The sequence below is a fragment of the Watersipora subatra genome, chromosome 7, assembly GCF_963576615.1.
Source record: "Watersipora subatra chromosome 7, tzWatSuba1.1, whole genome shotgun sequence".
Taxonomy (NCBI): Eukaryota; Metazoa; Bryozoa; class Gymnolaemata; order Cheilostomatida; family Watersiporidae; genus Watersipora; species Watersipora subatra.
In genome coordinates this window covers 35,902,185-35,917,563 of record NC_088714.1, presented here as the reverse complement: position 1 = coordinate 35,917,563, position 15,379 = coordinate 35,902,185, and the positions used below count along the sequence as shown (strand labels likewise).

General features: G+C 36.2%; 1 protein-coding gene across 5 annotated transcripts in view; it reads right to left on the bottom strand.

Moving 5' to 3' along the window:
- The window catches only part of LOC137399204 (kinectin-like), a 51,160-nt gene that overhangs the window by 5,208 nt on the left and 30,573 nt on the right, over positions 1-15,379 (bottom strand). For 3 of the 5 annotated variants that reach the window (XM_068085207.1, XM_068085210.1, XM_068085208.1), the window contains exons 13-22: positions 11,112-11,267; positions 10,270-10,425; positions 8,666-8,854; positions 7,956-8,024; positions 7,610-7,765; positions 3,990-4,058; positions 3,590-3,721; positions 2,070-2,219; positions 1,779-1,835; positions 1,386-1,442 (exon numbers count right to left, since the gene is read on the bottom strand). In XM_068085207.1, coding sequence (XP_067941308.1) covers positions 1,386-1,442; positions 1,779-1,835; positions 2,070-2,219; positions 3,590-3,721; positions 3,990-4,058; positions 7,610-7,765; positions 7,956-8,024; positions 8,666-8,854; positions 10,270-10,425; positions 11,112-11,267 — 1,191 coding nt within the window. The remainder of the gene's footprint in view (positions 1-1,385; positions 1,443-1,778; positions 1,836-2,069; positions 2,220-3,589; positions 3,722-3,989; positions 4,059-7,609; positions 7,766-7,955; positions 8,025-8,665; positions 8,855-10,269; positions 10,426-11,111; positions 11,268-15,379) is intronic. The other 2 variants (XM_068085212.1, XM_068085211.1) reach the window with 2 other exon arrangements.

The window sequence follows — 15,379 nt, the reverse complement described above, 5'->3', positions numbered from 1 at the left end:
TATTCTAAAGCGATAGTAACAACCGTCTCGGTAGCCGTTTGGCAAAAAACTGTTCGAGTTAACGGAGTTTCGGTCGAGTTATCTAAAGCCATTTATCATTGCGTGGGAATGGACCAAGCAAATCCATTCGAGTTAACCATGTGTTCGATATATCCGAGGGCGATTTATCCGAGTTTCGCTGTAGATTGCTGCACTATTCGCTTCCTGTGACATTAGAGTATATTGATTTATGCAGATATGCTAAGATAATGCTAAGATAATGCTATTGGACTTGAAACCTGTGATATATGTGTTACTGACTCATACAAAGATAATGCTATTAGACTTGAAACCTGTGATATATGTGTTACTGACTCATACAAAGAAAATGCTATTAGACTTGAAACCTGTGATATATGCGTTACTGACTCATACAAAGATAATGCTATTAGACTTGAAACCTGTGATATATGTGTTACTGACTCATACAAAGATAATGCTATTAGACTTGAAACCTGTGATATATGTGTTACTGACTCATACAAAGATAATGCTATTAGACTTGAAACCTGTGATATATGTGTTACTGACTCATACAAAGATAATGCTATTAGACTTGAAACCTGTGATATATGTGTTACTGACTCATACAAAAATAATGCTATTAGACTTGAAACCTGTGATATATGTGTTACTGACTCATACAAAGAAAATGCTATTAGACTTGAAACCTGTGATATATGTGTTACTGACTCATACAAAGATAATGCTATTAGACTTGAAACCTGTGATATATGTGTTACTGACTCATACAAAGATAATGCTATTAGACTTGAAACCTGTGATATATGTGTTACTGACTCATACAAAAATAATGCTATTAGACTTGAAACCTGTGATATATGTGTTACTGACTCATACAAAGATAATGCTATTAGACTTGAAACCTGTGATATATGTGTTACTGACTCATACAAAGATAATGCTATTGGACTTGAAACCTGTGATATATGTGTTACTGACTCATACAAAGATAATGCTATTGGACTTGAAACCTGTGATATATGTGTTACTGACTCATACAAAGATAATGCTATTAGACTTGAAACCTGTGATATATGTGTTACTGACTCATACAAAGCAATGCATGAGTGTTCAGCTTTGAAACAAAAAATTATTACTTTTTCCAATTCTTGCCTTGATACATATTGTTAGTAACTGCGCTATGGCTCCAAATAATTCCAGTAGAATTTGTATCAAGGGACATGAAATAAACTACACAAAAAATCAAGTTTCCGTTCATTCAGTAAAGCTACCTCAGCAGCTAAATTCCCTAGGTTATAAAGCTTCGGCAAGTGAGCTCATAGACATATAAACCTTGAAAGACAACCATCAATGGTCCTCACCTCAGCATTGCTACCCATGCCAGACCTTTCACAAAGCTTCTCCAACTCCGCCAACTTCTATAAAAGTCAAGTCACATATACACAGCCCACGAATACAAAACTTTGTAGGCTAAATTCTTCTATTTCGCTGAAAGAGCGACTAATGGAGTGTGTGAATACAATTGGAAAGACTACAATTGGGTACGAATAGTCTATTTGAAAATAGCTGACTCAAGACACTATAACAGTTCTTGCCAGTGTCATGTTTGTTAACCAACCATCTTAGACCTATAGACAACAATAGACTGTGTGTTTTATCTTAACCAAATCAGCCTCGTCTTTTACCATGAAGAAAGAACAAGTGACAAGTATTCTTCTCATAAGAAATGCCTGTTAGTGAGAGAGGCTAGTTACCTGCTTGGATTCAGTGAGCTTTTCAGTCAATTCACTAACTCGCTTGTCGGCTGAACCCTGCCAACAACGGACATATACAATTAAGAACAAATACTCAGTCACAGCACAAATTTGACAAAATATTTCAAGCTTAGAATTATAAAATAAATCCTTTCTTAACATTTTATTACATTTCAATGACCAAGTTAAAGTGCATTTCCAGTAACCTTTGATGCATACAATTTAAACATATACATAAAGAATGCTGGCTAGATTCGTACAATCAGATCACTGTAGTTAGCCATATCCCACCTGTCTAGATAGGCTTTTGTCTAAATTTTTAACAGCCTCATCCAATTTTCCTTTGACAGACGAGAGCTGCTCGTCTTTGGATTTTAACGCAAGTGAAAGCTTTCCGTGCTCCTTCTGTACATTTGCTGTGAGAGAATCCAGCATTGAATCCTGGAACAAACCTGGCAAATAATGAAGCTGGAAACCTTGAAAGCTTATCTTAAAAACAATATCATGTAAAAGCAAACAGTGTTATACCAGATTGTCCTACAGAAGGGTCGATAGAGGCGAGGTACTATTAGTGTTATACCAGATTGTCCTACAGAAGGGTCAATAGAGGCGAGGTACTATTAGTGTTATACCAGATTGTCCTGCAGAAGGGTCAATAGAGGCGAGGTACTATTAGTGTTATACCAGATTGTCCTGCAGAAGAGTCAATAGAGGCGAGGTATTATTAGTGTTATACCAGATTGTCCTGCAGAAGGGTCAATAGGGGCGAGGTACTATTAGTGTTATACCAGATTGTCCTGCAGAAGAGTCAATAGAGGCGAGGTACTATTAGTGTTATACCAGATTGTCCTGCAGAAGGGTCAATAGAGGCGAGGTACTAATAGTGTTATACCAGATTGTACTGCAGAAGGGTCAATAGAGGCGAGGTACTATTAGTGTTATACCAGATTGTCCTGCAGAAGGGTCAATAGAGGCGAGGTACTATTAGTGTTATACCAGATTGTCCTGCAGAAGGGTCAATAGAGGCGAGGTACTATTAGTGTTATACCAGATTGTCCTGCAGAAGGGTCAATAGAGGCGAGGTACTATTAGTGTTATACCAGATTGTCCTGCAGAAGGGTCAATAGAGGCGAGGTACTATTAGATAAGTGAATGTTATTATATATATGAAACCCTGCAGAGGTTGGTTCTCTCTAGTTTAGACTTTGAGCTAGCCAGCTGCTCTGATAGTAAAAGACGCATAGCAAGCGCACTAGATGAGGAGTACAAACTGAGTCCTGTCAGTAAGAGTAAGGGCATGGCCGATTCTTTTTCATTGACAAGCTTCAAATGCTTCTAAATCCTCTAATAGTGTTTGTTGTATTAGTTATGCTTATGTTTAATATTGGTTGTTGTCTTCTCATGTGATTGTAATGTTTTACCTGTGCAATATAGCTCAGACTAGTTTTGAGTGAGTACATATCTGATTTGACAAACAACTTTTTTACATGTACTTGCAAGATAGTCTGATAGTAATAGAGTATCGCAAACATTAATCAGTATATTAAACAGTGCTATGTAATATGATCAACCATCAGAAACCATTCCATTTAGTCAACAGTTACAAATATCATGAATCTTTTATCAAGATAAAAGATTCATGATATTTAACATACAAATATTATGGACAATTTATCTTTAACTTTTATTAATATTTTTATCAGATATGCAACCGTCGGAAATTGACTGTGCATGGGAAGAACCACTGCTATACTGAATAACGAGTTATGAAAGCAAACAATAAAAATTTGGGCCCATAGCAATGCACATACAACTTGTCTGAGAGCATTCTTGTAGAGGAGAAGGTTATTGGCAGGCTGATCCTCACTACATTTACTGCTAGGCTCTGTGACAGATTTTGAGGCTAATACAGATTCTAGTTCTTCAATCCTTGCCTCCAAAACCTGAAATAGATAATATTGGCCTTATTCTAGACATGCTTGGTCAGAGAGAGAATCAGCAAATATCACCCTCTCTGCAAGACCGATAAAGAGTATTCTTCCCAATGCATGTGCTCTGATATCGATATGAAAAATCACAATAACCAGGTAGAGAGCTAGACATTTTTCTCAAAAAAACCGACCCTTTGTTAAAATAGATACGGGGACGGGGGACATATACTGCTATTAATATATGTGGAGGGATTACTAGAGAAACTCAGACTAAACAAACCTGCTTGTCTTTAAGTACAAGGGTAAGTTGGCTGCCGAGTCTCTTAACCTCCTGCTCAGAAGGAGAGTTCTGTAGAAGGCAAAACAAGAGTAGATGAGGAACTATGGCAAAGGTCAAAGGGCAAAGGTCAACTGGTAATTAGATTTTGATTCATGAGGAAAATTAATATCAACCAAGAAATGCAGTCAGCCCTCATTTAATGACCGTAATTCGTTCAAGAAAACTTGTCGATAAATGAATTCGGCACTATATAGGTTGGGCGATTTCCTCAGCATTCAGCAATATGGTACATTTTACTTCTTTGCTCTTTCATATATTAAATCATTATTTACTGTTTTGGTGGTAGGCTATATTAAAAACTTATTTAATATTTTAGTCATAAAATCAAAATTCTAAAAACCTAGGCTAGACCATCAGAACCTAGGCTACTATCAAAACCTAGGTTACTATTAGAACCTAGGCTACTATCTGAACTTAGGCTACTATCAGGAATGACAGAGCCTAGCCACTGTACCGGTATATACGGTAGAGTACTATTGTACAAACATTTCATGAAAGACACACTGAGAAAGACAGAAAGGAGAGAGATGGTGCAGTGAGATGAGTGAGCAATTGAAAATATGCTACATGTAGGTATGTTGAAAGGCAAGTGTTTTCATTCTTCAAACATCAGTCTCATGAACAAGGTACATCTCAGTATATATATATATATATATATATAGTCTATATATATAGTCTATATATATACATTGTATATATATACATTGTATATATATACATTGTACATATATATATATACATTGTACATATATATACATTATACATATATATATATATGACGAAAAATACAAGCTATCTTGTCTCAAATGTGACTGTGAGTCTGCTACACAGCTGAGATAGTTGAACACCATCATACAATTACTTGCATCATTGTATCAAAGGTTGAAACACGTCAAACATCGCATATGAAATCTTAACAATAACAACTTGGTTCCACAATGTTTGCTATAAAACATAATCTAGTTTGTATGATGAATTATGCTTGATAAAATATTTGTGAGATATTTTAGATCAGAGCTGTAGACATGCGGCTGAAAACTTAAAGAACCTATCGTCGCTCTACCTAACCTACCACTCTCAATGTATCACATCTTAAAGATAAGCAATGATTAAATACAGAATGCTACCACTGTCAATGTATCACATCTTAAAGATAAGCAATGATTAAATACAGAATGCTACCACTCTCAATGTATCACATCTTAAAGATAAGCAATGATTAAATACAGAATGTTATCACTCTCAATGTATCACATCTTAAAGATAAGCAATGATTAAATACAGAATGTTATCACTCTCAATGTATCACATCTTAAAGATAAGCAATGATTAAATACAGAATGTTATCACTCTCAATGTATCACATCTTAAAGATAAGCAATGATTAAATACAGAATGCTATCACTCTCAATGTATCACATCTTAAAGATAAGCAATGATTAAATACAGAATGTTATCACTCTCAATGTATCACATCTTAAAGATAAGCAATGATTAAATACAGAATGTTATCACTCTCAATGTATCACATCTTAAAGATAAGCAATGATTAAATACAGAATGTTATCACTCTCAATGTATCACATCTTAAAGATAAGCAATGATTAAATACAGAATGCTATCACTCTCAATGTATCACATCTTAAAGATAAGCAATGATTAAATACAGAATGCTACCACTCTCAATGTATCACATCTTAAAGATAAGCAATGATTAAATACAGAATGTAACCACTCTCAATGTATCACATCTTAAAGATAAGCAATGATTAAATACAGAATGTTATCACTCTCAATGTATCACATCTTAAAGATAAGCAATGATTAAATACAGAATGTAACCACTCTCAATGTATCACATCTTAAAGATAAGCAATGATTAAATACAGAATGTTATCACTCTCAATGTATCACATCTTAAAGATAAGCAATGATTAAATACAGAATGTTATCACTCTCAATGTATCACATCTTAAAGATAAGCAATGATTAAATACAGAATGTTACCACTCTCAATGTATCACATCTTAAAGATAAGCAATGATTAAATACAGAATGCTATCACTCTCAATGTATCACATCTTAAAGATAAGCAATGATTAAATACAGAATGCTACCACTCTCAATGTATCACATCTTAAAGATAAGCAATGATTAAATACAGAATGCTATCACTCTCAATGTATCACATCTTAAAGATAAGCAATGATTAAATACAGAATGCTATCACTCTCAATGTATCACATCTTAAAGATAAGCAATGATTAAATACAGAATGCTACCACTCTCAATGTATCACATCTTAAAGATAAGCAATGATTAAATACAGAATGCTATCACTCTCAATGTATCACATCTTAAAGATAAGCAATGATTAAATACAGAATGCTACCACTCTCAATGTATCACATCTTAAAGATAAGCAATGATTAAATACAGAATGCTACCACTCTCAATGTATCACATCTTAAAAATGAACAATGCAAAACAATAATGATTAATAAAAACATTAGCACAGTTCAGGCTTCCATAGCATAAACCTCCTATGAAATAAATTAAAAAACATAAAGAATATATGTGGTTTTGGCTTTGTATCATGTGAGAAATTTAATGGGAGATAAAGCGTCAAGTTGGTGCAAGTGCTCAAATATGATTGACGAGAGTCCCATAGTTAGCGTTAAAAATGTTATTTTATCTTATAGGGGATCTTGGATTATATGGATATCTAGGAGTATATTTGTTATATACACACGTATAGAGGTATATCTATTATATATACGTATAGAGGTATATCTATTATATATATAGAGGTATATCTATTATATATATGTATAGAGGTATATCTATTATATATACGTATAGAGGTATATCTATTATATATACGTATAGAGGTATATATATTATATATACGTATAGAGGTATATATATTATATATACGTATAGAGGTATATATATTATATATACTAGTAACCTCACGTGATAAATCGTTCCCATGTGGTGTGCTGATAAAGCAAAGAGAAGAAGTACATGTATGTGCACAATTATTCAGAAATACACAAAGGTGGTTGATTGGTGCAGGTCTTAGAGTGTTGGCCTACCAATCTGAGTTTTATTAATTGGAGTCTAATTGAAATCAATCTCTTATCCTAACCTCTAACCCTGGCTTAGGACAAACGGACAGACATTGCTTTTAATAGTGAATATATTGTTATATGTTTTACATGTACTTTATTTTAGACAGACATGATTTTTTTTAATTTATAGAATAGACTTTGTCAAAAAAAAGTGAAAAAATTGATTTAAATTGACATTGAAAGTGTGTGCTCCATAAAATTACTGTTATCATGAGCCCTAAACCGAGTGAAAGTGATAAGAGAAAATAATAGATTGCCGATACAAACCAATTATACCACAATTACTGTACTGTCATTAAACTAAACGCTGTAGGAGTGTCTCTTGTATAGTAGATCAAGATTGATATGGAAGTCTCATCCTACTATTGCGAGTTGTCTGTTTTCATTCAAACACTCAACTCTAAAAATACCAATCATTCCACTTACTGATACTTTTTGTTCCTTCTCCTTCAGAGACCTCTCTAGCTGAGATATGAGTGACTCCTTTTCATCCAGGGCCTGTCTAGACTCCTGCAGCTGCTTCATGAGGGAGGAAACTTGCGAATGGAGAGGAGTCATACTCTCACATTTCTCTTGCAGTTCCTGACATAAAACATTCTACTATTCAATATAGCACAACTCCAAAAACCAGGATCAAATAACACCAAATAACTCAAACTTTAATAAATTAAGTGCGCAGTGTTATATTGAGAAATTTTCAATCAACAATTTATAATACATTGTCAAAAATAGTAAACACATCTGCAGATGATGAGAGCAGCACTAAACACACCTGCTTGTCTTTAAGCACAAGGGTAAGCTGGCTGCCAAGTCTCTCAACCTCCTGCTCAGATGCCGAGCTCTGTAACAGACAAGAGCATATGTAGAAACATCAACTGTTGAAAAGGCATGCTCGGAAAATAGATATGAACATAACGAAGCCATCGTGAATGATCAATAAAATGGTGATATAAACAGATGATCAAGCTGCCTCTCTTCTCTCGCAATGGAACATTTAGGGAAGAATGAAAGCGAGAAGAAGCTAGATAGAATGATTTAGTAGGAATGCGAACCATTGTTGAACCATGCAAACCATGTGAACCATGCAAACCAGGGCCCAATAACCACCTTTAAAAATGTTCAAGGTGATGAACAGAGAGTGAGAGAAGCTCATTGACTCAACAAAAGCAGCAAGCTGATCGCTGATTCTTGCTGTCCCAACATACCATTCTGACAGCATGACAAACTTTCAAGCCATTTCTTCCACATATTTACATGCTCAACTCACAATACTAGTTGGTTATTCTTTTTAGATCATGCAACCATCACCTTTTGTCAAAAGTGCCAACTGGCGATCTGATCGCAAAAATCTGCATGTGCAAAATAATACCGTTAGCCTCTTCTAGCGTACAAAAAGCGAGCTGAAGAATACAACCTCTGGCCATTGATGCGGCATGCACTAGCTATTGGCAGCATTTACTAGACGGCAGTAAAGAAACATACACTTCCTCGCAGACTCTCTACCACGGCTTGATGTTCATTACACAAACTTTCTAACTGACTAAGTTTGTCTTGACGATTTGTGAGGTCGCCTTGCAGCTGCTTGATGTGCGCTTCGTGTTCCTCAGCCATTCCTTTAACCCTAAGGCTAAAATCTCTTTCTAATATATCTCTGCACTCCGACTCGGTGGCCTGACAGTAATGAAGAGAAGGAATGAGATTAGGATCGCTAAAAGCTCGTATGAAATACCCTCAAACTTACAGCCAGTTATATCACTGCATGTTACATGCACTTTTTAACCATTCTTCAAACAGCTTGTTTATCAAGGTACTATTGCCCAAAGACCTAGCATAGAAGTTTTATTTGAAAAAAACTTCATTTAAGAAATAAAATCCTTTTCCGTGATGTTAGTCATCATACAAAATCTCTTATCATACTTAAGCTGCCCTAATTGATCAAAACCTCGACAACAGAACATAAGTGACTTTGATATAGCGAGCTGCCGTTAATGCAAGAACGGAATGTTGCAATAATAAAAACAAAAAAATTGTAAAAACATGCAGAAACTACCATGCCCTCAACTTAAAATCATAAAAAAACTTAAATAACATATGATACATCTCAACATAAATATGTAACAATGTTTTAAACTAAAAAACATAAACATAGCCAACAATAGATAGTTCTACAAAATTTGCATGCTCATCGACATAGCGCTGTTAATCACTGAGAACGGCACGGCTGAAAAACTACAGATGTAGAAATGCCCAATCATGACAATAGACTTCAACTGAGCGCACTAGTACACTCACACAAGAAGACTGCGCTATTTCAACTACTGCTAAGCAAGTGTACAAGAGTGCGACCGTCTAAGGAGATAGATAACTTTGCAGTAATCAAAACTGGAGACGGACTAATAGGTAATTGCATCTCAATTCATAGAGAATCTAATGGCGCCTTCATTTGCACGATGACCTGTGAAAATGTAAGAAATTGGACCAACTTTTCAACCAATAACAATTAGGTTTATTGATAATTAGGTGTTGTATTTGTGACACGGACAAGCATGTGTTTCTCGCTTTCCAATCGCCAAGCGCTATCATTTATGGAACATAATATTGACAGTAGCCAATCACCCAGCGCTATCATTTATGGAACATGAGGTCGACAATAGCATTCACTAAAGTAAACATTGGCCAGTGTCATACTTATATCAGCGCTCTGTGAAAAAGTTACCAAAGAAAATGTAGATGAATTCTGTTGCAAAACCCCTGCAGCGTCTTTTTTATTTACAATAAATGATTATTTTATAAATACCAATTATATTTAGTGACAAACCGCATGAAAAAATGTTTACATAACAGACCAAAACTTGCTATATTATCTTATATATTTTATAGTTACATCACTTCATATAAAACCAGAATATTAGGAACTACTTTACTTGCACAATATCAATACGACTATCGACGCATGATATATCAATATGATTATCGACGTATGATATATCAATACGACTATCGACAGATGATATATCTAGCTATTAAGTTTCTGTCCCCATTTAAGCACACGGAACTGCTCTAAGACCGGTAATCTATCAACTTACTGATACTTTTTGTTCCTCCTCCTTCAAAGACCTCTCTAGCTGAGATATGAGTGACTTCTTTTCATCCAGGGCCTGTCTAGACTCCTGCAGCTGCTTCATGAGGGAGGAGACTTGTGAATGGAGAGGAGTCATACTCTCACATTTCTCCTGCAGTTCCTGGCATAAAACATTCTACCATTCAATATAGCACAACTCCAACAACACACGGAAGGTGATGTCAAACGCTTCATATTTCTACTGACTATAAGTTCAACTAAAAGCAAAATGCCAATAACCACATTGTAAATGCAGAAAGTGTGGGCTACAGAGAAAATATTTAGAGAGAAAAGGTATGAATGTGGTTTTTTGCAAAACCGGTTAACTCAAAAGTAACTGCCTGACAAGTTTTAACAAAAATGAGACCTGAACAAACCGTACTGATCTGCAACATCTTTGTTAGTTAAAATAAACCATTTCAAAGCATTTGCAGCATTTTCCAGTTGAAACATTAAAAAAAAACATCTAAGCTGATCATTTGAAACACAAACATCAGCATTTTCAACTTCCATTAACAAACTGTCACTTGTTATGGAAGACTAGACGGCTAACGTTGTGAGACCTTTGCGAAGCGCTATGATACATGATAGAGTTCATAACACACAAAGCAAACACAAGCTAACTCTCGTGCAAAAGGAAAAAGCAGCATTACAAGCGAACAGTGCGAAAAATCTTTTTTCACAAGCTGTAAACACCAAATGAACAAATACAATTATAGTGGAGTTGCTCTCTCAATATATCCAAAATGCCAACTACAAAGCTATCATGAAAATAAGCAACAGCTCGAGCAATAAAAAGATTCATACATTATTTTGCGACAGTAATTTGGAATTGCTGTCTTTCAGTTCATTTATGATGCAGGTTTTGTCTTCAACGTCGCGCTCGCTGTCGGCTATCGACTGAGACAAGGACTCTGCCTTGTTCAAAGAGTCCGACAAGGTCCAGATCTGACGTTTCAATTCCTGCCAGGGTTAACATGAAACAGCCTGAGCAACCAAAATGTATGCTTGACAACAACACACACGTTTGGAGAGGTCATGATGCTTTGTCTCCTGGAGAAACCATAAAAAATGACAACCACCACCATAAATCTAAGATTTTCCGATAGCTAACTTGTCACTAAACTAAGATGCTAAACTTGACTAATTGAAGCTAAACTCAAAATATTTTGCCTGAGAAAAACTTTATGATAGCACAGAAGCATCTTATAAACTGACGAGTTCTATAATGCATATCCAATATATATGGAAACATAAAATACATACAGTGAAACTCGGACAAATCGCCCTCGAATATATCAAACACATGGTTAACTCGAATGGATTTGCTTGGTCCGTTCCCACACAATGATAAATGGCTTTAGATAACTCGACCGCAACTCTGTTAACTCGAACAGTTTTTTGCCAAACGGCTACCGAGACGGTTGTTACTATCGCTTTAGAATATCACTTTATTCCAAGCCATAGAGATAAACATCGACTTTTAGTAGTTCTTAGGCCTCTTTATTACCAAATTCGGCAAATATTTTCATTAACGACTTTTCTAAAGGTTTGCAAAAATCAAATTTTACTAAAGCTTAGCGATAAGCCCTCCAAAAGCAAGAAAAGCGAGGTAAAATTTGGATAACTTTTTAAAGTAATATCGGCAAAATTGATAATGGGTTTTTAATAGTAAAGCAGTTTTGTAATAACTGACTTGCTGCAAAATTGATCTTGGTTAAAACGCTCGGTAGAAAAATACGTATGTATTTTTTCTGAGCGTTTTAACCGCGATCAAGTTTTGCCAATTTTAATCTGAGAACGACCTGGCAGTCACATCACCTAAAGCAACAAACAAATCTCAAGTGATAGTAAAATATTTATACTTTCTGTTTAAAAATATTTCAAACCTCACACGAGAGACCCTTTAACTTGCAACAAGCAATCTATGTTTTTGATTGATATATAGTTTGTATATGTACATGTATCTACTGATAAATACGTGCAGTTATGACTGTCCTGATAACTTGAACGCTCTAATAACTCGAACACTTTTGCTCAGTCCCTTGAAGTTTGAGTTATCCGTGTTTCACTGTATTTTTAGAACCAACATTTGAAAGACGCAACTTTTTACAAATTTACATAGGTAACTTTTGTTCAAATAATTGCTCATGCAATTTCCACTCAAATGCTTTATTAGCCATGCACACAGACATTGGCCCTACAAACAACCACCTTCCTTCTAAGAGCTCACAGGTAAACATATGTAGTCTTTTGCATTACAGCATTCGCAATAAGTAATATTGTAGCGATAAGTGATATCGTAGCGATAAGTGGTAACGTAGCGATAAGTGGTAACGTAGTGATAAGTGATATCGTAGCGATAAGTGGTATCGTAGCGATAAGTGATATCGTAGCGATAAGTGGTATCGTAGCGATAAGTGGTATCGTAGCGATAAGTGGTATCGTAGCGATAAGTGATATCATAGCGATAAGTGATATCATAGCGATAAGTGGTATCGTAGCGATAAGTGGTATCGTAGCGATAAGTGGTATCGTAGCGATAAGTGGTATCGTAGTGATAAGTGATATTGTAGCGATAAGTAATATCGTAGCGATAAGTAATATCGTAGCGATAAGTGATGTCATAACGATAAATAATATAGTGTCAAAATGTGAACTTAGATCCATGTTTAACAGTTTCACATAACAATGGAGTTGGCCGCTCAATGCATGGAATATAAATATGGAACGTTATGAAAGGGTTTAACATGTAAAACAAGCAAAAGTCTTATCAATATATTAATTGACAAATTCAGTTTGGAATTTTGTTTTCCTGTTTACTCATGTAATTAGTGGAAGTGAGTATAGTTCACTGTGAGAGATCTGTAAGGAGAGTGAGTATAGTTCGCTGTGAGAGATCTGTAAGGAGAGTGAGTACAGTTCACTGTGAGAGATCTGTAAGGAGAGTGAGTACAGTTCACTGTGAGAGATCTGTAAGGAGAGTGAATACAGTTCACTGTGAGAGATCTGTAAGGAGAGTGAGTACAGTTCACTGTGAGAGATCTGTAAGGAGAGTGAGTATAGTTCACTGCGAGAGATCTGTAAGGAGAGTGAGTACAGTTCACTGTGAGAGATCTGTAAGGAGAGTGAGTACAGTTCACTGTGAGAGATCTGTAAGGAGAGTGAGTATAGTTCACTGCGAGAGATCTGTAAGGAGAGTGAGTACAGTTCACTATGAGAGATCTGTAAGGAGAGTGAGTATAGTTCACTGTGAGAGATCTGTAAGGAGAGTGAGTATAGTTCACTGCGAGAGATCTGTAAGGAGAGTGAGTACAGTTCACTGTGAGAGATCTGTAAGGAGAGTGAGTACAGTTCACTGTGAGAGATCTGTAAGGAGAGTGAGTATAGTTCACTGCGAGAGATCTGTAAGGAGAGTGAGTACAGTTCACTATGAGAGATCTGTAAGGAGAGTGAGTATAGTTCACTGCGAGAGATCTGTAAGGAGAGTGAGTACAGTTCACTGTGAGAGATCTGTAAGGAGAGTGAGTACAGTTCACTGTGAGAGATCTGTAAGGAGAGTGAATACAGTTCACTGTGAGAGATCTGTAAGGAGAGTGAGTATAGTTCACTATGAGAGATCTGTAAGGAGAGTGAATACAGTTCACTATGAGAGATCTGTAAGGAGAGTGAGTACAGTTCACTATGAGAGATGTGTAAGGAGAGTGAGTATAGTTCACTATGAGAGATCTGTAAGGAGAGTGAGTACAGTTCACTATGAGAGATCTGTAAGGAGAGTGAGTACAGTTCACTGTGAGAGATCTGTAAGGAGAGTGAGTATAGTTCACTATGAGAGATCTGTAAGGAGAGTGAAACAGTTCACTATGAGAGATCTGTAAGGAGAGTGAGTACAGTTCACTATGAGAGATGTGTAAGGAGAGTGAGTATAGTTCACTATGAGAGATCTGTAAGGAGAGTGAGTACAGTTCACTATGAGAGATCTGTAAGGAGAGTGAGTACAGTTCACTGTGAGAGATCTGTAAGGAGAGTGAGTATAGTTCACTATGAGAGATCTGTAAGAAGAGTGAGTATAGTTCACTATGAGAGATCTGTAAGGAGAGTGAGTATAGTTCGCTGTGAGAGATCTGTAAGGAGAGTGAGTACAGTTCACTATGAGAGATCTGTAAGGAGAGTGAGTATAGTTCACTGTGAGAGATCTGTAAGGAGAGTGAATACAGTTCACTATGAGAGATCTGTAAGGAGAGTGAGCACAGTTCACTGTGAGAGATCTGTAAGGAGAGTGAGTATAGTTCACTATGAGAGATCTGTAAGGAGAGTGAGTACAGTTCACTATGAGAGATCTGTAAGGAGAGTGAGTACAGTTCACTATGAGAGATCTGTAAGGAGAGTGAGTACAGTTCACTGTGAGAGATCTGTAAGGAGAGTGAGTACAGTTCACTGTGAGAGATCTGTAAGGAGAGTGAGTATAGTTCACTATGAGAGATCTGTAAGAAGAGTGAGTATAGTTCACTATGAGAGATCTGTAAGGAGAGTGAGTATAGTTCGCTGTGAGAGATTTGTAAGGAGAGTGAGTACAGTTCACTATGAGAGATGTGTAAGGAGAGTGAGTATAGTTCACTATGAGAGATCTGTAAGGAGAGTGAGTACAGTTCACTATGAGAGATCTGTAAGGAGAGTGAGTACAGTTCACTGTGAGAGATCTGTAAGGAGAGTGAGTATAGTTCACTATGAGAGATCTGTAAGAAGAGTGAGTATAGTTCACTATGAGCGATCTGTAAGGAGAGTGAGTACAGTTCACTAGGAGAGATTTGTAAGGAAAGTGAGTATAGTTCACTATGAGAGATCTGTAAGGAGAGTGAGTATAGTTCACTATGAGAGATCTGTAAGGAGAGTGAGTATAGTTCACTATGAGAGATCTGTAAGGAGAGTGAATACAGTTCACTATGAGAGATCTGTAAGGAGAGTGAGTACAGTTCACTATGAGAGATCTGTAAGGAGAGTGAGTACAGTTCACTGTGAGAGATCCGTAAGGAGAGTGAGTACAGTTCACTGTGAGAGATCTGTAAGGAGAGTGA